This window comes from Geotrypetes seraphini, chromosome 9, assembly GCF_902459505.1.
Source record: "Geotrypetes seraphini chromosome 9, aGeoSer1.1, whole genome shotgun sequence".
Lineage (NCBI taxonomy): Eukaryota > Metazoa > Chordata > Amphibia > Gymnophiona > Dermophiidae > Geotrypetes > Geotrypetes seraphini.
The window spans coordinates 27199659-27223952 of NC_047092.1; the positions used below are offsets into that span (position 1 = coordinate 27199659).

A 24294-nucleotide genomic window follows, 5' to 3' on the forward strand; every position below is an offset into this window, starting at 1 on the left:
TAATTCGGTCACTACTCTCAATTTTAGAGACCGAATCAATCAATATCTTAATCCATTCCTTAGTCATCTCCCACTTAGATTATTGTAATTCTCTCCTCAACGGTCTCCCCCGAAAAGAAATCAGACGCCTACAACTAATACAAAACACAGCAATAAAACTCATCTACAAAAAAGGGAAATTTGATCATGTCACTCCTCTTCTCAAAGAGGCTCATTGGCTCCCCGTTAACCACTGTATCACCTATAAAATCATTCTACTCACCTTCAAAATAAAACACTCTCACCAACCCTTATTTCTTGATAAACTTCTTATTCCCCAAAGCTCCCCTCGTACTCTAAGGTCAACCGACCAAAAACTTCTCTTCATTCCTTCTATAAAAGACTTTTACTATACTCGGAAAACAAATTTCGCAGTAACTGCTCCAACATTATGGAACTCTTTACCACAGCAACTCCGTGACGACCTTCATCTAGACAAATTTAAGATAAACCTAAAGACTTTTTTATTTCGTGACGCCTTTGGCTAAGTTTAGACTTACCTTAACTTTTTTTTTCTTTCTTTCCACTTTTCTCTTTCTCGTTCTACTCTCTATCTCTTTTTTTTTTTCTTTTCTTCTCATTCTAATCTCAATCAACCGCTTTCATAAAGCAACCCATCCTATATGTTCTTTCCCCTTCCCCACTGTCTCCAGTTCTTCTTCAATATGTAACTTTTCCCTTCCCTCCCCTTTACCCTCACTTTCAAGTTTGTCCAGTCTATGTTATTTATGTACACATATTTATTTTTAATACCTAATATTTTATCTTATTTTTATCTTTTTTTAGATATATTGTAAACCGTCCAGATATTTGTTTGAAGGTCGGTATATTAAAAAACCAATAAACTTGAAACTTGAAACTTGCACATTAATTTTTAGCATGCGCTAAAACGGCTAGCAAAAGGACACCAAAATGCTGGTTTTGAGTCAAGAGTAATAAACCAATAGATCCTTTTACTAAACTAAGGTATGCGTTAATTCATGCTTATTGCGAACTAGAGACATCTACCGTGGGATATGCTGAGGCATCCCATGCTAAATTTGATGATTTGCAAGCACACATCGTGCACTAAAATATTTTGAATTTTTGTATTCTTCCTCTGCTTGCTTGACAGAGGAAGAATACCTTTCTATGTTCAATGTGGCAGGTTTAAATGGCCCTGAAGCAGTGATCTTACACCACGAAACGATCGTTGGTCCCATTATTTTAAATCACTGTTAAATGATACATAGAAATTAATATTATCTTTCCTTGCAGCACAAAGGGACAGACGTTTTTTATGCCTGTGATGGTTGTTTAAGTAGAGTCGCATTATAAATAGACTCAATGTGAACTGAGGCTTTTTCTTTCATCTGCTCTAAGCATGATGGCATTTTGATTTTCAAGTGGAGAGTAGGAATTTTGGACATTTTTCCTCCACTCCTCTTAGTATTTGTACATGACCGAGTAAAGACACAAGATTAACTTTGTGAATTTTGTTGGGGAAGGCTCACATCTAAGGGCTCCTTTTATCAAGCCGCACTAGCAGTTTAACGCACGCTAAACCGCCGGCCGCACTAGCCACTACTGCCTCCCTTGAGCAGGCGGTAGTTTTTAGGCCAGCGCGGGGGTTAACGCGTGATGAAACGTCACGCGCGTTAACACTGCTAGCGCGACTTGATAAAAGGAGCCCTAAATGAATTTTAAAGTACCTTTAAAATCTAAATATTTCAGTGTTAGGATTTTAAGTGCACACTACATCTTTAGCAAGTACATGGTGCTACCACAGTGTAAAATTGAGAGATTTTTCACTGGGGTTTTTTTGGCACATCTTAATTTCTAGATGAAATAGACTCATCAATGCCTATGTTCTGTTGCCAGTTCAATTTGAGAAAAAAAAATCATGGAAGAAATATTAAAAAGCACTGCAGTCACCGCTGATGCTCTGTCATTTACCAGCTTTAATTCTGCAAAGATTGCAATATATTGTATTTTTAGTACTTGCACATAAGAAACTAATTTTTCCTAGAGTGCCATGTATGATTGCTGAAACATATATACGGATGCTAAAGGTGTGTGTGTGGGGGGGGGCACATTTTGTACAAAAAGGGGAAGTAACTTCTTTCTTCTACTCTGAAGACCACTCTGCCAATCCACCCCTATCTTCTGTTCTTTTTAAAATTATTCTTTACCCATAAAGCCCAATATCCTGTTTCCAACAGTAACCAAGCCAGGTCACACCTGGCAAGATTCCAATTGTAAAACAGATTTTATGCAATTATTCTAGCTATAAGCAGTGGATTTCCCCAAGTCCATCTTAATAATGGCTTATGGACTTTTCTTTTAGGAACTTATCTAAACCTTTTTTAAATCCTTCTTTGCTAACTGCTTTTACCAAATTCTCTGGCAACAAATTCTAGAATTTGATTAGAGTGAAGGAGTGGCCTAGTGGTTAGGGCTGCAGCCTCAGCACCCTAAGGTTGCAGGTTCAAGCCCAGCACTGCTCCTTGTGACCCTGGGCAAATCACTTAACGCTCCAGGTAAGTTAGTCAGATTGTGAGCCCACCAGGACAGATAGGGAGAAATAGTTGAGTACATGAATGTAAACCACTTAAGTATAAGCGGTGTATAAATTCTTAAAATAAATAAATATTTAGTAAACAGATTTTTTTACAATTTGTTTTACATTTACTACTTAGTAGCTTCATTGCACCCTAGGCCTTGTGTTTTTGAAAAGAATAAACAAGCAGTTTCCACGCAGTATTTTATAGACCCCTATCATATCTCCCTTCAGTTGTCTTCTCTCCAAACTGAATCCTTAGCCTCTTTAGCATCTGAAATAATCCCTACTCAGCCTGAGCTAAGGGAACACTGGGGGGTGGATTTTCCACTCTGCTCTTGTTAACCATCCCTGCTAGGAATTATTAAAAAAGGGATGGTTAACAAGACTAATAATGTTATAATGCCCCTTTATCGCTCCATGGTACGACCTCATCTGGAGAACTGTGTTCAATTCTGGTCTCCTTATCTAAAGAAAGATATAGTGGTGCTAGAAAAAGTTCAAAGAAGAGCGATCAAGATGATAAAGGGGATGGAACTCCTCTCGTAAGAGGAAAGACTAAAAAGGTTAGGGCTCTTCAGCTTAGAAAAGAGACGTCTGAGGGAAAATATGATTGAAGTCTACAAAATCCTGAGTGGAGTAGAACGGGTACAAGTGGATCGATTTTTCACTCCGTCAAAAATTACAAAGACTTGTATTGTGGTATAACAACAAAATTGTGGTATTAACAACTTTTAAACTATAACGATGCACCGCTCTGTTGCTTGTTTTGCTCTGTCTGATCAATAAAAGATATTTGAAATTTAAAAAAAAAAAAAAAAAAATTATTACAAAGACTAGGGGACACTCAATGAAGTTACAGGGAATTACTTTTAAAAACCAATAGGAGGAAATATTTTTTCACTCAAGAGAATAGTTAACCTCAGGAATGCGTTGCCAGAGGTTATGATAAGAGCGGATATCGTAGTTGGTTTTAAGAAAGGTTTGGACAACTTCCTGGAGGAAAAGGCCATAGTCTGTTGTTGAGAAAGACATGGGGGAAGCCACTGTTTGCCCTAGATCGGTAGCATGGAATATTGCTACTCCTTGGGTTTTGGCCTGGAACTGGGGACCTGGATTGGCCACTGTGAGAACAGGCTACTGGGCTTGATGGACCATTGGTCTGACCCAGTAAGGCTAGTCTTATGTTTTTATGCTGTGCCAGCGATTCTATTAAGTAACCAAGACTTAACTGGCGAAACTGGAAGTTACATTGGAAGGAGGGACTCGGTGGTAAGAAGGTTATCGTAGGAGCGCTGCGTGCAGGAATCTTCCAACTGGCTGGTACGCCACCTCAGGAGGCCGAAGGGTTGGCGCAGGAGAGTCAGAGGTTTGTTTTGTTGGGGGGGGGTTTGCCACCGGCGTTCAGGGAGGGAGGGTGCAAGGGCTGTTGGATCCGCGATAGGGAGGGAGGATGCGAGGGCTGTTGGATCCGCGAAAGAGGGAGGAGTTTGCTTGGGCTGCTGGATGGCTGAAAATGAAGGGAAGGGAGACAGTTACTGGATCTGGTCTGGGGGTTGGGGGGAGAAGGAAAACAGGTGCTGTGCCCATGTGGTTAGTGGAGTTGAGCTGGAGGGAAAGGAAGGGAGAGGTGCCAGATGCACACCTGGGCACTAACTCCAGCTCCAACTATGACTGATATTAGGCTTTACATTTTTTGTTCTGGATCTAAAGTACTAGTGCCATTAAGTGTTAAAGAGACTAGACAAACTGCATTAATATAGAAACAGAGAAGCATAATATGATGAACCTATATTACCTTAAGGAAAAATCTCTTGTCTGTCCTTGCTGGGTTGTATGAAGCAAGATATGCAGCTATTAGAAGAAATTTGGAGTAATAAGGAAGTTCTACATGAGCTTGTGCAGAAAGTCCTATTAAAAAAATTATCAAATTAATATATCAAACACAAATACAAATTTTAGAACAGAAAATTAAATAGGAGACTCCATACATCAAGTTACTGTATAAGTTTAAGAAGAGTGTGCTGCTCTTTTTGAACATTAAACAGTTCTTCTATACCATCATTAATTAAATCATTTCTTCCATGGAGAAGCAGGATATGCAGTCTAAACACATGGGCAATGTCATCAGAATGAGCCTGGGCCAGAGAAAATTAAAGCTCTAAAACCTTTATTGGAGTGATGGACTGCATATATACATATCCCACCCAAAAGCACAGTTACTTACCGTAACAGGTGTTATCCAGGGACAGCAGGCAGATATTCTTAACGCATGGGTGACGTCACCGACGGAGCCCCGGTACGGACACTTTTTATTAGAAAGTTCTAGTTGGCCGCACCGTGCATGCGCAAATGCCTTCCCGCCCGACGGAGGAGTGCGTGGTCCCCAGTTAAGATAAGCCAGCTAAGAAGCCAACCCGGGGAGGTGGGTGGGTCGTAAGAATATCTGTCTGCTGTCCCTGGATAACACCTGTTACGGTAAGTAACTGTGCTTTATCCCAGGACAAGCAGGCAGCATATTCTTAACGCATGGGTGACCTCCAAGCAAACAGAGAGGGAGGAGGGATGGTTGGCCATTAGGAAAATAAATTGTGTAACACAGATTGGAAGAAGTGCCCATCCCATCTGGAGAAGGTATCCAGACAGTAGTGAGTAGTGAACGTGTGAACTGAGGACCAAGTGGCAGCCTTGCAGATTTCCTCGATGGGCGTGGAACGGAGGAAAGCCACAGAAGCAGCCATAGCTCTGACCCTGTGGGCCGTGACAGCACCTTCCAGTGAGAGACCGGCCCGAGCATAACAGAACGCAATGCAGGCAGCAAGCCAGTTAGAAAGCGTCCGTTTAGAGACAGGGCGACCTAGGCGGTTAGGGTCGAAGGACAAAAAGAGCTGAGGAGACGAGCGGTGAGCCCTGGTACGGTCAAGGTAGTATGCAAGGGCACGCTTACAGTCCAGTGTGTGCAACGCCTGTTCCCCAGGATGAGAATGGGGCTTAGGGAAAAAGACAGACAACACAATGGATTGGTTGAGGTGGAAGTCCAAGACCACCTTGGGAAGGAATTTTGGATGGGTACGCAGAACCACCTTGTCATGGTGAAAAACAGTGAAAGGTGGGTCGGCAACCAGTGCATGCAACTCACTAACCCTCCTGGCAGAGGTGATGGCAATGAGGAAAAGCACCTTCCATGTAAGAAATTTGAGGGAGGTTGTGGCAAGAGGCTCAAACGGAGGTTTCATGAGAGCCGATAGAACCACATTCAGGTCCCAGACGACTGGAGGAGGCTTCAGAGGTGGTTTGACATTGAAGAGGCCTCTCATGAACCGGGAAACCAGAGGGTGAGCCGTGAGAGGTTTTCCAAGGATAGGCTCATGAAACGCAGTGATGGCACTGAGGTGGACTCTGATTGAGGTGGACTTGAGTCCAGCATCGGATAGAGAGAGCAAATAGTCCAGGACAGTTTCCACCGCCAATGAGGTGGGATCGTGGTGATGTAGTAGACACCAAGAGGAGAACCGGGTCCACTTCTGATGGTAACACTGGAGGGTGGCTGGTCTCCTGGAGGCATCCAAAATCCGACGGACAGGCTGAGACAGATTTTCTGGAGAGGTCAGCCTGAGAGAAACCAAGCTGTCAGGTGGAGCGAAGACAGATTGAGATGCAGTAGAGACTGATGCTGCTGTGTAAGTAGAGTAGGAAACACAGGCAGAGGAATGGGTTCCCTGGAGCTGAGCAGGAGCAGGAAGGAGAACCAATGTTGACGAGGCCACCGAAGGGCGATGAGAATCATGGTTGCTCTGTCCCTGCGTAGTTTGAACAATGTCCGCAACATCAGAGGCAGTGGAGGAAAGGCATAGAGGAACCGATCCGTCCAGTCGAGCAGGAATGCATCCAGGGCCAGACGATGAGGAGAGAAGAGTCTGGAACAGAACTGGGGTAGCTGATGGTTGTGAGGAGCTGCAAAGAGGTCCACCTGAGGAGTGCCCCACTGAGCAAAAATGGAGCGGAGTGTGGGAGGATCCAGGGTCCACTCGTGAGGTTGAAGGATGCGGCTGAGATTGTCGGCCAGGGAGTTCTGTTCGCCCTGGATATAGACAGCCTTGAGGAAGAGGCTGCGGGCCGTAGCCCAGGTCCAGATGCGGATGGCCTCCTGACAGAGGAGGGGAGATCCGGTGCCGCCTTGTTTGTTTATGTAGTACATGGCGACTTGGTTGTCTGTACACAGGAGTATAACCTGAGGATAGAGAAGGTGCTGGAAGGCCTTGAGGGCATAGAACATGGCCCGGAGTTCCAGGAAATTGATGTGATGTTGACGCTCCTGAGGGGTCCAGAGTCCCTGAGTGCGACGTTCTCCCAGATGAGCTCCCCATGCATAGGGGGAGGCATCTGTGGTTATGATCATGGAGTGAGGGGGTAGATGAAAAAGTAGACCCCTGAAAAGATTGGAGGAGTTCAACCACCATTGAAGAGATTGCTGAAGAGACGATGTCACAGAGATGGGATGAGAAAGAGGATCCGTGGTCTGTGACCATTGGTTGGCTAGAATCCATTGAGGTGTCCTGAGGTGGAGTCGCGCCAGAGGAAGCACATGGACCGTTGAGGCCATGTGGCCCAGGAGGACCATCATCTGCCGAGCTGGAATGGAGTGACGAAGGAGCACCTGACGGCAGAGGTGGAGCAGGGTCCATTGGCGGTCGGAGGGGAGAAACGCCCTCATCAGAGTGGTGTCGAGAACGGCTCCAATGAACTGAAGTCGCTGTGTGGGAAGTAAATGCGACTTGGGGTAGTTGATCTCGAACCCCAGGAGATGGAGGAAGGAGATGGTGTGCTGAGTGGCTTGTAGCACAAGCGGAGACGTAGGTGCTTTTACTAACCAATCGTCCAAGTAGGGGAACACCTGGAGGTTGTGAGACCTGAGAAAGGCCGCCACCACAATAAGGCACTTGGTGAACACCCTGGGCGATGATGCGAGGCCAAAGGGTAGCACTTTGTACTGATAGTGGCAGTGCTGTATCTGAAATCGGAGGTATCGATGTGAATTCAGATGGATTGGAATGTGAGTGTAGGCCTCTTTGAGGTCCAGGGAACATAGCCAGTCGTGTTGAGAGAGAAGAGGATAAAGCGTGGCCAGGGAGAGCATTCTGAACTTTTCCTTGACCAGGCACTTGTTGAGGTCCCGGAGATCGAGGATGGGACGAAGGTCTCCTGTCTTCTTGGGAACTAGGAAGTAGCGGGAGTAGAATCCCTGACCCCTTTGGTCTGTGGGGACCTCTTCGATGGCATTGAGAAGAAGGAGGGATTGGACCTCCCTCAGGAGGAGAAGGGACTGGGAGGATTGAGACGCAGACTCTATTGGAGGATTGTCTGGTGGAAGAGTCTGGAAGTTGAGAGAGTAGCCGTGGTGAATGATGTTGAGGACCCACAGGTCTGATGTGATGACCTCCCAACGGTTGAGGAAGAGTTGAAGGCGTCCTCCGATGGGTTGAGGGAGAGGTAATGATGGTGGGAGACTGGCTATGCCCTGGAGAAAGGAGTCAAAAGGGCTGAGATGGTTTTGACGGAGGAAGAGGCTTGGCAGGTTGGTGAGATTGAGAGCGAGCTTGAGTGTGTTGTTGCTGACGAGGTCTCCGAGGCTGCTGCTGGGGCGGGTTGAGAGGTCTGGCTGAGAACCTGCGCTGGTAAGAGGACTGCGGTCTGTAAGGACGAGCAGGTGGAGCCTTCTTTTTAGGTTTCACCAGAGTGTCCCATCTGGTCTCATGGGCTGAGAGCTTCTGGGTGGTTGAATCCAGGGACTCCCCAAAAAGTTCATCCCCAAGACAGGGTGCGTTAGCTAGGCGGTCTTGGTGGTTGATGTCCAGATCAGATACCCTCAGCCAGGCCAGACGCCGCATGGCAACAGCTATGGCAGAAGCTCGGGAGGTCAGCTCAAATGAATCATAAATAGAGCGCACCATGAATTTCCACAGTTGAAGGAGGCTGGAAATTTGTTGTTGAAAGAGTGGAACTTTGCGTTCAGGGATGTATTTTTGTAGGGCGGATAGTTGTTGTACAAGATGCTTCATATAAAATGAGAAGTGAAATGTGTAATTGTTCGCCCTATTGGCCAGCATCACATTTTGATAAAGGCGTTTGCCAAACTTATCCATCGTTTTGCCTTCTCTGCCAGGAGGGGTGGAGGCATAAACACTGGAGCCCTGAGTTTTCTTTAATGTAGACTCAACCAGGAGAGACTCATGGGGCAATTGAGGTTTGTCAAAACCCGGAATTGGGATGACCCTGTATAGACTATCTAGCTTACGAGGGGCTCCGGGGACGGTGAGTGGATTCTCCCAATTTTTATAAAAAGTTTCCCACAGTATGTCATGGACGGGTAACTTGAGAAATTCTTTGGGAGGTTGTTCAAAATCCAAGGCATCCAGACTTTTTAGAGTCGGACTCTAAAGGAATAGAAAGAGCCGCCGACATCTCCTTGAGGAACCTGGTGAAAGAGGATTGCTCAGGCTTAGAAGTGGTATCGGGCGCTGAGGGTTCCTCGTCTGTTGACGATGCGTCCTCCTCGGTACCGGGTGGGGATTCTTCCCATAAGTCCGGGTCTCTGATATCAGTGTTCGCCCGCCGAGATATCGGGATGGAAGGCTCGGTGTGGTGGGTCTTAGAAAGAGACTTGCCAGAGCGCATTGAGACGGTACCAGGAGAGGAAGACCGGTGCTGATCCCGGTCCCGGGAAGAGCGGTGCCGTTCTCGGTCCCGGGGAGACCGGTGCCCTTCCTGGTCCCGAGGAGGTTCGGCTGCAGCGCGGGTCTGAACTACAGGATGAGCACGGAGTGGTTCAGCCGAGAGGACTGGCATGGAAGTGTTGAGTGGCACCGAGGGAGTGGACACCGGTGGGACGGTGCGAGGCTCGGGCCGGTCTGGTACCGAAAGGAGTGGTGCCAAAAGGGTCGGTAACAGGTACTGGAGTTGTTGCTGCAGCTGTTCCTGCAATTTGTCTTGGAGTATGGCCGCGATGCGGTCATCCAGGGGTGGCACCGGAACCGCTTTTTTCTTTTTCGGTTCCATAGGTGCTGCTCCACGCCCCGGCGATGAGGAGGCCGATGACGAGGCGCTCACCGAGATCGGGGCGGAGCGTCTGCGGGGTCGGCGTGAGGCCGGGAGGACCGGCGTCGCCACTGTGGCAGGTGGGCGCTCAAGGGAGGTGGAAGGCTTCTTAGCTGGCTTACCTGGTGCCAGCGACCCCGAGGAAAGATCGGGCGTCGTCGAAGTAGTCGGTGCCGTCTTTTGCGGTACCGTCGACGTCGCGGCAGGCTCCATAGCAGATCCGGTACCGAAAAGGATGTTCTGCTGGATCTGGCGATTCTTTAAAATACGTTTCTTAAGAGTGGCACAGCGGGTGCAGGTGTCAGCCCGATGCTCTGGACCCAAACACTGTAGGCACCAATTGTGTGGGTCAGTGAGGGAGATCGGGCGTGCACACCGCTGGCACTTCTTAAAGCCCGGTTGCGGGGGCATGAAGGGAAACACGGCCTCTGCAAAATCAAAACCGGAGGCCTGTATGGTGACAACAGGCCCCGCTGGGGCCGGTTTCAAAAATCGAGAAAATCGAGAGATTTTTTTTTTTTTTTTTAATTTGAAGAAAAAGAGAACCCGAAGTGGGAAAAAGAGAAAAAACGAGAAAAAACGCGAGCGGGAAGGCAAAAAGGATGTTTTCAACGGCCGTTGAAACCACATGCGACTTCTTCGCTCCGCGAAACAAAGAAACTGGGGACCATGCACTCCTCCGTCGGGCGGGAAGGCACTCGCGCATGCGCGGTGCGGCCAACTAGAACTTTCTAGTAAAAAGTGTCAGTACCGGGGCTCCGTCGGTGACGTCACCCATGCGTTAAGAATATGCTGCCTGCTTGTCCTGGGATAACAGGAGATACTACCACCTTAAGGCAGAGCAAAGAAAAACAAAGGGGGGAGACCTGTGGTGCTCAATCTTTTTATTCACTCAAGACCTGACAAGTACGTGTTTCAGCCGCGAGGCCTGCCTCAGGGGTCTTTTCCTTAATGTAAAATGCTGTTTGTAATTGCCCTCTTATAATATACAAACAATATCTGATTTAGTGATGAGTGATTCAATAAGGTGACTTCAAAAACCAAGCCACTGTGTGCAGGGACAGTCATTTCTCTCCACTCCGCTTTTGATCGAGTGGAGAGAAATAATTGTCCCCGCACACTTTGGTGAAGGAAAAAAAAAATCCCAAAAGGAATAATATGAAAAAAGCAAATTTTTTGCGAGCGGGAAGGCAAAATAAAAACACTCAGAATGTTCTAACATGACTTTGTAGCTCCGCAGAAAACTGAGGAGATGCGTGCCTACATCGGGCGGGAAGGCACTCGCGCATTCGCCATGTGGTCAATCACGAACTTTATAAAGTTCTTAAAGCAAAAGCGCTTTTGTAGCTGTCCGCATCGGGGCTCCGTGGATGACGTCACCCACATGTGAGAATATGCTGCCTGCTTGTCCTGGGATAACACTCATTATTATAATTTGGCTGCTATTCTTCTAAGTCATCTCAGTTTTTGGCTTCTGATCTTGCAGGCTCTTGGTGACATTTAACTGCATTATTCACAGTTTTCAATGTTATGATTAAGTCAGACATACATATCGTGTGTGTGTGTCCATGATACACATTTTCTTTTTACAATCAGGGCAAAAATCAAACTCAATTTTGAATACTGAGGAAGTAATTGGAGAAAGGAAATCCCAAATGACGACTGCAGTTAGAACAACATTGCTGGAGCATGGAAACACTTGTGGCATGGAAATACTTGTGCAGACTCAAAAAGCTTTTCAAAAGATTTCTGAGCTCTGGGAAAGGGTACTCAACTTGGGTTTGTCCCAATTACCTCATCCATGGAAAAACAGCAAAAATCACATCTGACCTGTGTACTGGAATATTCTGTTTTGCCCATTCATATCTGTTCCATCATATGAAAGCATGGGCACATTCTGCGATTAACTTATTTTCATGCACACATTGCATCAACAATTGGGTAATATCACCTGCACTGCAGATGGATAGAAGAATTGAAAATCTGAGTAAGAGTTAATAAAATAAGTTATCCATTTAACTTCACGTGGTTGTTGTGCCACTGAAAACTAACCTCTATCAACTAAGAAATATAGCCAAGTTGAGAGACTGCTTCCCCTTTAATATGTGTATATATCACATTCTATCTTAAAAATTAATTCTTCTCTCTAATTATCTACCTGATCTGTGAGTCATTGGCACTGCTTGTTCTATCGTCTGTATTCCTTGATGCTTTTGCCACCTCCTTTTTCTCCTTATTCATGAGGCACAGAAACAGTGATACAAGCTGAAGTACTATCTTGATCAGGATGTTGAACTTGTGCACAACTGTTTCTACTTCTAATAATACCTTTCAATTGTCCAGTTTCTTTGTCACCTTGCTGCATTCTCTCCCACTGCAAACTAAATGCAGAAAATACAAATTTAGATACTGTGAAAAATTCTCCATATTTATCAAATTTTTTATATTCCCAACATATTAAAAGAGTGTAAGCCTCAAAAACTTGCACTACACAAATAGGTTACATGCAATAAAGAACGATATATACATACTTCATAATGGGAAATTAAATGATTATTGATCAGGTAAATTAAATTTTGTTTTATCAAGTGAAAAAAATAATAAAACCAAAACACTAAAGTAAATAGCTATCTTAACAGTCAGCCTGGAATATGTTGTTCTATTCCCTGGCTTCTTAGGTGAGGCTGAAGATGTTCAGAGGCAGCATTCACAGCCCCCATGAGAAGTCCCAGCTATTACTCAAATCACAGTAGTATCTACTAACTGAGTTAAGGCACCTTAAGAACACAAGAACATAAGATTTACCACACTGGGTCAGATTAAATGTGCAGCAAGCCCAGTATCCTGTTTCCAGTAAAGGCCATTCTAGGACACAAGTACCTAGAAGGATCCTAAATGGCAAGGGAGATTCCATGTTGCTTGTCCCAGAGATAACCAACGATTACCCTAATAAGGTAACATATTCTAGGGGAAAAACACATTCTAGTCAGAAAACTACTATTGCAATGACTACAATGGATGAGAGAGAAAATGGCATTAAAAATGTGGATAATGGGGCCAATCCCCAAGGCTAAATAACAAAAGTATTAACACTGCTTTCTCAATGGGTAGACTTTGCCAAAGGGGCCCTATATTAGATTTTAATTAAGAGAAGACATTAAGAGGCTGAATCTATAAGCGGCGCCTGCCACGTGTAATCAAAGCCAGGTATCGCTTTCAGAATTGGAGATACCGGTGCCTAGCAAGGACCCTAGTCGCCAGAAATGTAGGCCAGGCCTAAATTTCCACCATCTAGGGTCCTTGCAGAATCATGGCTAGTGTTGTCTACTGACGCCAAAGTCCAGTGCCATCCCTAAACATGCACACTTCTGGGTTTTGACATCACTAGGTAATGCTAAGCGCCATGAACCTAGGCACCAATCCCGGAGGCCGCCTAGCATCGCCTAATTTTTTTTGTTTTATTTGTTTTTTAATGGCATGGCCAATTATCATGCCACTTAGAATCAATTAAAACTCTTAAAGTTAGTCACTGGTAGGTGCAATCTATATGCCTGCTTGCGACAACTTACAGTGGCTTTTCCAGAATCCAGCCCTAAGTATAAAAAATATCAATATCGAGGAACATTTTTATTCCTAAGGATCAAAACTTGGGAATATTTTTTTCAAGATTGAAAACCATCAGTGATGGAATAGCCATTGACTCAGAGGTAGTGCTGGACAGTCTCAACTCAATTTCTGGATAAGGCCTTCTACACCCTGTGTCAGCCGGGAATATTGCAGAAGCAGCATTCACAGCCCCTAGGAATTATGAGCACTGTAATGGTGATGCCTGTTAGTGGAATTTACAGCCAATGATACAGGGTTTGAAAAGGTGCATACTCCCAGCCTCAGGACTTCTGCTGCAATAACTACGACTCTATGAAGACTGGCAGTTTAGCTTAACCAATTTTTTATACTGTCTTTCATTATATATGTCAAAGCTCTTTACAATAATTTTAAAAAGGGACAATGTATTAAAATAAGAGAAAAATCCCAAGGTAGCTGTAAATGATCCTGGCATCAGAATTACAAATTGGCTTCAACTTTGAGAAAAAAAAGCAACCACCAAACAATTTTTGGTTTTTTAAGTTTGTAAGGTGGTTTTCTTTTTTCTCTAAAAAGTAGACAACTAGTGCACAACTGTAACTAGTGCACTGTAACCTACAACAAAAATCTGAGGCAGTACAGAAAGGGAAAAATCAAGCATCATATAATTACCTTGATATCTCCCTGAGATAAACTGTTTGCATTGCTTTTTTCAAATGTGGTTCAATATTTTTCCAGAGCCGATGAGTATCACTTTCTTTTGCTAAAAAAAAAAAAAAAAAAAGTAAAAAAAATTTTATGGTGAAGGGATTATGTGCATTGTGTGATGTGACATAAAAAAAAAGAAAATGGTTTACCTTCTCCTTTGACCACAGGTTCACAGTATTTGGGAAAATTTAGAGCAGCCTGCAAAAAAAGAAGTGCATACTAGTGCTTCATTGGACAACTGTATTATATAGATATATTTTCATGTTTGGAGTACTGCGTCCAATGTTGGTCGCCATATCTTAAGAAGGATATGGCGTTACTCGAGAGGGTTCAGAGGAGAGCGACACGTCTGATAAAAGGGATGGAAAACCTTTCATACGCTGAGAGATTGGAGAAACTGGGTCTCTTTTCCCTGGAGAAGAGGAGACTCAGAGGGGATATGATAGAGACCTACAAGATCATGAAGGGCATAGAGAGAGTAAAGAGGGACAGATTCTTCAAACTTTCAAAAATATAAGAACAAGAGGGCATTCGGAAAAGTTGAAAGGGGACAGATTCAAAACAAATGCCAGGAAGTTCTTCTTTACCCAACGTGTGGTGGACACCTGAAATGCGCTTCCAGAGGACGTACTAGGGCAGAGTACAGTACTGGGGGTTTAAGAAAGAATATATAGATGATTGTCGTAAGATATTATTTTCATGTGGTATATATTAGTTGTATATGAATTTGGGAGGGGGTGGGGGTTACATCTTCTTGGTGTATGATATTGAAAATTTTTCAAGTGATGTTGAATTATATTTGGTTGATATTTACTGTACACTTGATGTAAGTTTAAAAATGAATAAAGAAATTATAAAATAAAAAAAAGAAAGGATTGGACAATTTCCTGCTGGAGAAGGGGATAGAAGGGTATAGATAGAGGATTACTGCACAGGTCCTGGACCTGTTGGGCCGCCGCGTGAGCGGGCTGCTGGGCACGATGGACCACAGGTCTGATCCAGCAGAGGCATTGCTTATGTTCTTATGTTATGTTTATTACTTTCTTGTTTTATAGACATGTTGGTGCTCATCCTTATCAGATTTCCCTCATTACTAACCCTTGATCTGTTGCTCCATTATTTTCTCCCTTTACAAGGCTCTGAGTGTTTTACAGACACTTTCTGAGGCTGTAATTAGATTCCCAAAGTACTGTTAAGTAACTTGCCCAGGGTCACAAAAAGCAATGCTGGTTTTGAACCTGTAACCTCAGGGTGCTGAGGCTGCAGTCCTAACCACTTTTGCTCTTCTTCTACAAAAGTGGTATTGCTTCAAAAGCTAGTCAAAAATGTATTAAGATAGTCCAATACAAAAAGGTATCATTTTATCTCTTTTTTTAAAAAATCCTATTTTATTACTTTAAAAAATGGACCACCACCACCACCACAACAACAACAACTTATCCATTTAGGAAAAATTATAAAACTGAAATTTTCTCACCAGATGTCGGAGCTCTTTCAGGTCCCTACAAACTATGTAGAACACACCAAGAAGAATATTAATATAAGATGAATAGAAATCATCAGAATATTTTGGAGGATGGTCACAAGATAAAATCCTTTGAAGTTCCCCTGTTAAAAAAATATATCAAAATGTAAAAAATAGTTGTTATATATACAGACACACACATATCAAAATTCACATAGAGAAGAAAAAAATTTCTCAAACTTGGGTTCCAGTCAAATTTTTGGTTTTTAAATAATTACACTTTTTCTGATTTATTTGTCAAACGATGGCATAAGCAGAAAAACAGCTTGAGCTAAATTATTTTCACTAGGCAGTACCTATATAACCGCCAACCACACCTACCTAACATGTACGCATTTCATGGATCATATTCCTAATTTTGATCATAATGTTTGAATGTTCTGTAGAAGACTAGTAGCTCAACTTAAGTTCTGAAAACACTACAAGTGACAGCATGCTGGAAATGAGCAGTTTTATCTAGTCTATTAACTTTCTGCTAATATTCTTTCTAAAAGAAAAGTGCAGTGTTACATGAGTCATGCAGGTCAAGATCACAAAACATCCTATAAATTTTGTGCTTACAGTTGGTTAATTTCCAAAAAAAAAATCTGTACTTGTCATTTGAAATCTGACAAATATAACTTGCTACTTGAACCAATTGTATTGTCGCACGAGAGGCCCTTCCTGCATTTTTTCAAATTCAGACAGAAAATACAGAAATGTGCTACAACTGACATATGTTTGTTATGCCAGACACTCAATAAGCCAAGTACTGCAGTTCTGGGAATTTGCTCAGTGAGCATTTTGAGCTATTTAGAGATACAGCCTCCACAGACTTCAGCGGATTCAGAACGCCGCAGCTAAGCTTGTTTTCGCGAAAAGCAAATTTGATCACGTCTCACCACTCCTGTCTAAGCTCCATTGGCTCCCGGTAATCCCCAGGATCCACTTCAAATGTGCGTGTCTGGCCTACAAGATCCTACATGGCATCCTTCCTATCGTTATCCCTCTATCCTGGAACTCCCCAACCCCTACTTCCTCCAGATCCTCCCAAATTTTTAAACTATCCTTCCCTTCCATAAAAGGTATTTCCCATGTAGGCAAACTTGGGTCATCCCTCCCCTTTAGAATCATTGAGATCTGGAATAACCTCACCTCCCCTCTCCGAACCTCAAGCTCCCTCCAACTCTTCCGCAAACACCTAAAAACCTGGCTATTCTCAAAACTGTAACACTTCCCCCCTCTTAGGCCTCTCACCTTCCCCCTTTACACCTAACTCTTTAATCTCTCCACTGTAGTTCCTCTCTCATCCTTCTTCCTGTAAACCGTGCAGAGCTCCGCATTCGTGGAGATGGTACGGTATATAAACCCAAGGTTTAGTTTAGTTTAGTTTAAAATATATTGTACTGAAAATAGCAAATTCGTGATCTGTAGTTTTAGTTGTTTTCATGTCACTAGGACTCATTTGTTCGGGGGGGGGTTTTTTGTTTTTTAGGGTTTTTTTTAGTTTCTTCAAACTAAAAATAGCTTTTGATTATTACTGTTGTACCAAGTGTATGCAGCACTCTACAGATACAAATAATGAATACTCCTTGCTAGCTGAAGCTCCCATTTTAAGAAAATTATTTTATGAGGAACTTGAGCATGTAAAATGTTGTTTTACATATGAATTAGGCTCAAACAAAAAACAGAACACTTATTTTATATGATACACGCAGAGGGATTCCCAGGGACAGGATGTGTGCTTATATGCAAAAAAATACTATAAGTCCATAAGTGCCTATCCTTACCGGCACACAAGTATACAGAGTTACTCCTGCCTTAGAGCTGATATAAATAAATGTGTGTCTACTTTCCGGGGTAATTTTATAAAAGTTTATTAAATTTTTTTTTTTTTGAAAAGCACACAAGTTCATATGTTACCTTTTAAAAATAGGTGCAACATATACTTCTGTGCCTTTCCTGTTTAGGCACCAGTTATAAAATTATCCTCCATGAGACAGTGACAAGAAAGATGATCCTTAAGCTTAGGCGCCATTTGTAGAATTTCCCCCTTTTCTCTGCACCTTTGTCCTATCAAACATCTCCCTTCATTGTTCCCGTCCCTATCCCCAGGGCTGGCTCAAGGTAATGTGGTGCCCTGAACCAACTTTTTTCATTTGTGCCACATGCAATCTGGTATCTATGCCTCCACTCTGCCCCTATCCAACTTTCCACATGTAATCCAGTATCTCCCCCTTTTTTTCAAGTCCCTCCTCACCCCTGCTACTGGACCAGAAAAGGCACTGGATTAGGATGCTGGTGATGAAGGGTGCAAAAATTTCAGTCTAGCATTCATCCTAGAAGTTTGGAGATTGGGATTTTTGCACCCTTCATCAATGGTTGCTAAAATCTAAATGCACCACATCTAGAACTCTCCCTCTATCCAATTCTCTGGTCACTCAAGAAAAGAAATTGATCAGATTTGTCTGATAGGATCTGCCTTTAGTGAATCCATGTTGCCTCAGGTCCTAAAATCCATTGGATTCCAGAACTTTCACTATTATGCGTTTTAAAAGTGTTTCCATTAAATTATTTACCACAGAAATCAGACTTACTGACCTGTAGTTCCTTACCTCTTTCTTACTTCCAAACCAAAGCAGCCCTCTTTTCCTCTTACTTTTATTTATTTTCCTTACAAAATGGTTTGCTGTCCTTACAATAGTTCCTTTCAGTTTTGCCCACAGCTTCTCTACTTCTTCCAGATTTTTTTTCCAATTATGCCTGACAAAGCATATCAACAAAATCCGGAAAAAACCCATCCTCCACAGTGGGAGTCAACCCCTGCGTTCCAATTGGGGACTGTTTGGAGGATATACGAGGTTTATCTCACTAGAAGCGCTTGCGTTTTTCCGTAGCGTCGCCTGTGCTCTCCCCAGGTCCCCACCAATGCCATTTTCGCAGGAGTTGGGACAGAAGGCGCTAGAAAACCCTCCATGGAGGATGAAAGCACCGAATCCTGGCAAGCCTCACACCCCGTGGAAGCTGCATCACATGTGGAATACTACTGCACATCCAACAGCTATCCACTGCATATAAGGCATGAACCAATGTCTCATATGCCAGGTCATCTATGTGGTTTTCTTTCAAAAATGAAATTGGCAAGTATGAAAAATAACTTTAAAATCATATCTGAAAAAATCCAAGATGGCCACTGAGGGCCTGTTATGACTTCAAATAACCCAGGAAAATCCACAGAGAACCCTCAAAAACAGCAATTTTAGGACTTTAAGGATGATGAGAACATAGTGCATGCAGGGAAACCACCTGAAAACCCCTTTAAAAGACCCCCAAATCTTTGATTCAAGTTCTCCTGTTTTTCTGATTTTTATTTTATCCTAATTTTTAACTAAATGTAAATTGCATTGGATTTGGATTTTGTGATTAAATCAAATATTTTAAATAAACTTGAAACTTGTACTCACAGAAATATGTGCTGACAAGAAAATGCTGCAGACAGAGCTGAACAGCTCACAAGGAGGTCCTTTGCTCAACTTGCTGGAAAGCTGAACTTTGAATCTTCTGACTGCCCCACCAGCCTGACTTCCACAGCCGGTCACCTCCGCCACCCTCGGACACACTGCGCAGCATGCCTGGCAGAAGAACACAGTCTGGCTCCGATCCCAGGTGCGCCTCCACGGAACCATGCAGTCTGCACGCGACCCACTAGCGGATGAACTTGGGGTGAACTAGCTCCCAAAAAGAACAGTCCCTGAGCCCTGATTTGATGTGCAGGATGTCCAGAGGGCTTACTGATCCCATCCAGACAACCCCCTCCTTGATGTAACCCCCCATCTAAACTTTTATGAGGTCTAAAACCTTCACTTTCATATGAGCCCTCTCTACACCTGTCTGATTATTAAACTACACTATCCAGTGTTCACTGGATGACAGATGATCACCCATTACATTGCAACATCAGAAATAATCTCCCCATCCGTGAGCACTAACTCCAGTATGGTCCCATCCAACATGGGTTCCATTACCAACAGCTGGAATCCAGGATCTCACTACTTCTAGGGGACCCCACATAGGGATATGCTAATCAACATCTACCATATTAAAATCACCTATTTGTAGTACTTCCCCTTTTATGGCTATATTTTACCTTCAATTAAAACTCTGTTCACTTTCTCTGTCTGTGAAGGAGGCCTGTTTGTCACACCAGCGTAAATACATTTTCCATTCCCTCTTTCCAGGCTGACCCACAGTAACTCTTCCTTATCCTGTAGGTCCTGAAACTGTGTGGCGTATTGATTAGAGCTACAACCTCAGCAACCTAAGGTTGTGGGTTCAAACCCCGCATTGCTCCTTGTGACCCTGGGCAAGTCACTTAATTCCCCCATTACCCCCAGGTACATTAGATAGACTGTGAGCCTGCCAGAACAGATAGGTAAAATGCTTGAAGTACATGATTTTTAACCCATTCTGAGCTCCTTCAGGACAGGCTAAAAAAAAAATTACATGAATCTTTTAACATATACACTTCTCCCTCCATATTCGCGGGGGATGTGGGCGGACCATGGCCGCAAATATGAAAAAACTGCAAATAACTTTTTATATGTTATTCGCTGTTTTTTGGAACAGCAAGCATTTTTGCCACTAAAACCGCGAATAACTAGAGCTGAAAGTACCTGAGAGTGTGCCAGATACCAAGTATGTGAGCAGCTCTCTCTCTCTCGATCTTGCTGGTTGGGCAGGCTGGGCTTCATGCAGGCTCTGCTTTCGCTCCATGTTGCAACGAGAGGGGGCGGCGACCTGTGTGAAGGACGCGTCCATTTCAAAGAGCTCGGTACTTGTATTTCCTGTACAGTCTTCTTCAGTTCTGTGCTGTGAGAGACGAGAGCGGCTGGCGGAGATGATGTGCTGGGTTGGTGGAGATGATGTGCAGTTTCTGGGTAGGAACTTTAATCATGATGTAATTTGGGGGAGAGCGGAGTCAGCAGCCAAAAAATCGTGAATAAACGAATCCGCAGATACGGAAATCGGGATATGGAGGAAGAAATGTAATGCCACTTACCTTCCTTTCCTTCTTACCCTGTTTTTCCTAAACAGATTATAGCCCGATATAACTATATCCTAGTCATATTTCTCCCTGAACCACATCTCCGTGATCACCACTAAATCCAAATCTTTTTCCATTACAGCCTCTACATCCAGAACCTTATTTCCCATACTAAAGTCATTAGTATACAGTATACTGCTTTCCAGACACAAGGTGAGCTGAGCAAACTTGTTGCATCAGCAGGAATCAAGCATCATACAGTTCACTGGGCTGAGTTGGTCTGATCCTCTCATCAGGGAATAACCATATACTCAGCTCAGACCAGGAAGGGCTTCCTGTTCCTCTGACAGTGAGCCCTACTACTCCTGAAACACACAAAGCACTGATGAAGTGCTCCTTTATACCAGTTTGGCAGAAAAACCCCAGTGATGGAACTGCCTTCAACCTTCCTTTTTTCAACATTGTAAATAAAGAATTACTGTGATAAATTCACAATGTAAAATGCAAAACACCAAAAATATCCAGCCACAAACAAACAAAGAGCTTCAATACTCACCTTCTCTCAGGATGCTATTTTGGCTGTATTTGTTTAACTTTTGTTTATACTCGTACTTCCTAGTGAGTGTCACTACAGGTGTTTTCTGAAATTTTCACCAAATATACATAAAAAGGACAGTAAAAGAGAAGTATTTTACCTTTGTTATAATTAGGGAAATTCAAAGTTAATGGCTCAAAGCTGCCAGTACTTGGACGAAACTTTTCCCACACAATTTCACTTAAAAAGAGAACAGTCACATTGCAATCAGTCTGTAAGAGGTAGAAGAGAAAACAACAAAATGTCACCTTCCAGGTCAAACTTTTAATCAGAAATGTGATTCTATCAGAATCTTTTCCATAAGCGGATTTCATTACATTTCCAAATTATTAAAAGTTATTTGCATATTAATGCCTTCTCATGATAGCCTAATCAAGAGTCTCAAAAATTTGCACATTTGTATAATCATACAGAATTTTCTTAAAAAGAAACCTCATCATGCAAATCTATTTCAGCTGTACTGGATGCTGGACCCCTAATGACACACAATGTGCATTAAGAAACATCTTACTAGAATTGCTGTTAAGCAGCAGTACTCTTGTTTTTTATTCAGTGAGATGGAGGTAGAGAAAGGAGTATGAAGTAGTGGCGTAGCCATACAGCCAATCTTGGGCAGGCGTGAGCCCAAAATGGATGGACATCTCTCTCCCTCCCTTACCACCCTCTCAGCCCTTGCAGAAGATTCTCTCTCCCTCCCTTACCACCCCCTCAACCCTTGCATAAGATTCTCTCTCCCTCCTTTACCACCCCCTCAGCCCTTGCAGCAGATTCTCTCTCCCTCCCTTACCACCCCCTCAGCCGTTGCAGCAGATTCTCTCTCCCTCCTTTACTACCCCGAGCCTTGCAGCAGATTCTCCCTCCCTCCCTTACCACCCCCTCAGCTCTTGCAGCAGTTTTTCTCTCTCCCTCCATTCTCACCCCCCCCCAGCTAGTGTACCATTTTTTCAGGCTGCTTGTGACTGACACAGAAGTCTTCCCCCTGAAGCAAAAATGCATCAAAGGGAAGGCTTCCAGGTCAGTCTCTGGAAGCATGTACAAACCGCTGCTCGCAGCCTTTAGCTTCTAGGTGGTCAGGCCTGAAACTAAACCAGGCCTGTCCATGGCTATGCTCCTGGTATGAAGCTACATCTCTCTTTGTGGTAAAGATAAATGCTCAAAGGAAGGGAGGCGTACTACTCTGGTGATCAGAACTGTACCAAGGACAGAGATTGGTGGGGATGCTCTTACTTGATTACCAATATAAAGATACTGAGGTAACTGGTTAACAACAGTATCTGATGGGAATGTTAACTTCACAGTTTAGAAGAATGACCCACAGAGACCTACAGCAGTGTTTTTCAACCTTTTTTGGGCAAAGGCACACTTGTTTCATGAAAAAAATCACGAGGCACACCACCATTAGAAAATGTTAAAAAATTTAACTCTCTGCCTATATTGACTATATATAAAGTAATTCTCTTGAATAGGAATCAAATAAACACAAAGAAAGTATTTTATAATTACTTTATTACGAAATAAAAATTATAAAATACTTTATTCAGTGCGAAACCTGGGCCTGTTTGGCTGAACACAAAGCTGATATTCTGGCTGGAATCGAAGAAAGACACACACGTAGCTCTTCGTCAACAGCTCTCAGTCTCTCTCTGTATTTGGTTTTTATAGCATACAAAAATAGACAAATATACCCTCCATCCTTTTTATTAAACCACAATAGCAGTTTTTAGCGCAGGGAGCTGCGCTGAATGTCCAGCGCTGCTCTTGACGCTCATAGGCTCCCTGCGCTAAAAAACACTATTGCGGTTTAGTAAAATATATTGTAAAATATAGACAGCAGATATAAATTCAGAACTGTGCATAGTAAGTGAAGGGAAGTTTTCATCTCTGGGAATTTACCCAGTTAACTATTAAGTTATTTGGGCAAATTCCTTTGAAAACTGTGGTAATACTGCCTCCACTTTGCTAAATTTAAAATAAAATAATTTTTCCTACCTTGTCTGGTGATTTCTGGTTGCACTTTCTTCTTCTGACTGTGCATCCAATCTTTCTTCCCTTCTATCAGCCTGTATGCTTTCTCTCCTCCACACCTCATTCCCTCCCCCAACTTTTTCTTCCTCTCTCCCTGACCTTTCTTTCTTTTTTTCTGTTTCTCTTCTTTCCTTCTGTTTCCCTGCCTGCCCCCTTTCTTTCTTTCTCCCTGCCGTTCCCCAAGCCACTGCCACTGCCGCTGCCATCGGGGAACAGGACCCACCAATGGATAACAGGCCCCAAAGCCGACGCCGACGCATGTTCTCCCTGACGTCAATTCTACAATCGGAGAGGAAGTTCCGCCCAGCCAGGCAGCGATTGGCTGGCCCGAACTTCCTCTCCGACTGCAGAATTGACGTCGGGAAGAAGAAGACTTATTGGCTCGATAGATTAGATCGCCAAGACAAAGTGAGTCCTGGGTGATCGACTCACTTTGCCTTGGCGAGCTACTGGCGCCCCTGCCTCGGGCCCCCTGTCAGCTCCGGGCCCGGCGGCCCTGCAGCACACCAGGCAACATCTCGCGGCACACTAGTGTGCCACGGAACAGCGGTTGAAAAACACTGACCTACAGGACTTAAAATCAGTTTTAAATTCAGATTAAGAGAAATCAAGCAATTAGAAATAAAATTGAACTGTCCTTTCTAAAATCCTGAAAAGGAAAAAAATCATCCATGATTGTCAAGATGATGGTCATTATTTATAAATGGTTCCCTTATCTTAATGTTACATCACAAGTAGGAACCTGTATGGTCCATAAAGCTGATGTACTGCAGCTTTTTTTTTTTTTTTTAACTATTTCAATGAAAAGCATTATAAATATTTCCCAATCTAAAACATCCTTAAATGTTCCAAATTTGCTTCAGTAAATCATTCAGCCCTGAAAGAGTGCCAAGACAGGATTCTTCTATGCTGGTAAAGAATTTGGACTTTTTAAGTATTGGTTGACTGGGAAATTGTGTACCTTAAGTAACAGATGTTACACCAGTAATTTCTATATATGTTTAAGATCTAGAAGGGAGTTTAGTTTAAAAATATTTTTGTACAATTCCCATACCTCCCAAGCACAATCTCTGATTTATAAGGCATTACCAATTAAGAGGTTAGAATATTTTTTTCCCCTCTAACAAGAGATTATTATTTATTTTCCTCAACCACTGAAT

The 24294-nt window shown here is 43.2% G+C and overlaps 1 protein-coding gene across 4 annotated transcripts in view; it reads right to left on the reverse strand.

Moving 5' to 3' along the window:
* Positions 1-24294, reverse strand: part of ORC5 (origin recognition complex subunit 5) — a 144054-nt gene that overhangs the window by 80255 nt on the left and 39505 nt on the right. For all 4 annotated transcript variants that reach the window (XM_033958469.1, XM_033958467.1, XM_033958468.1 and 1 more), the window contains exons 6-11: positions 21210-21321; positions 15444-15574; positions 14116-14164; positions 13931-14021; positions 12002-12054; positions 4377-4489 (exon numbers count right to left, since the gene is read on the reverse strand). In XM_033958469.1, the coding sequence (XP_033814360.1) occupies positions 4377-4489; positions 12002-12054; positions 13931-14021; positions 14116-14164; positions 15444-15574; positions 21210-21321 (549 nt within the window). The remainder of the gene's footprint in view (positions 1-4376; positions 4490-12001; positions 12055-13930; positions 14022-14115; positions 14165-15443; positions 15575-21209; positions 21322-24294) is intronic.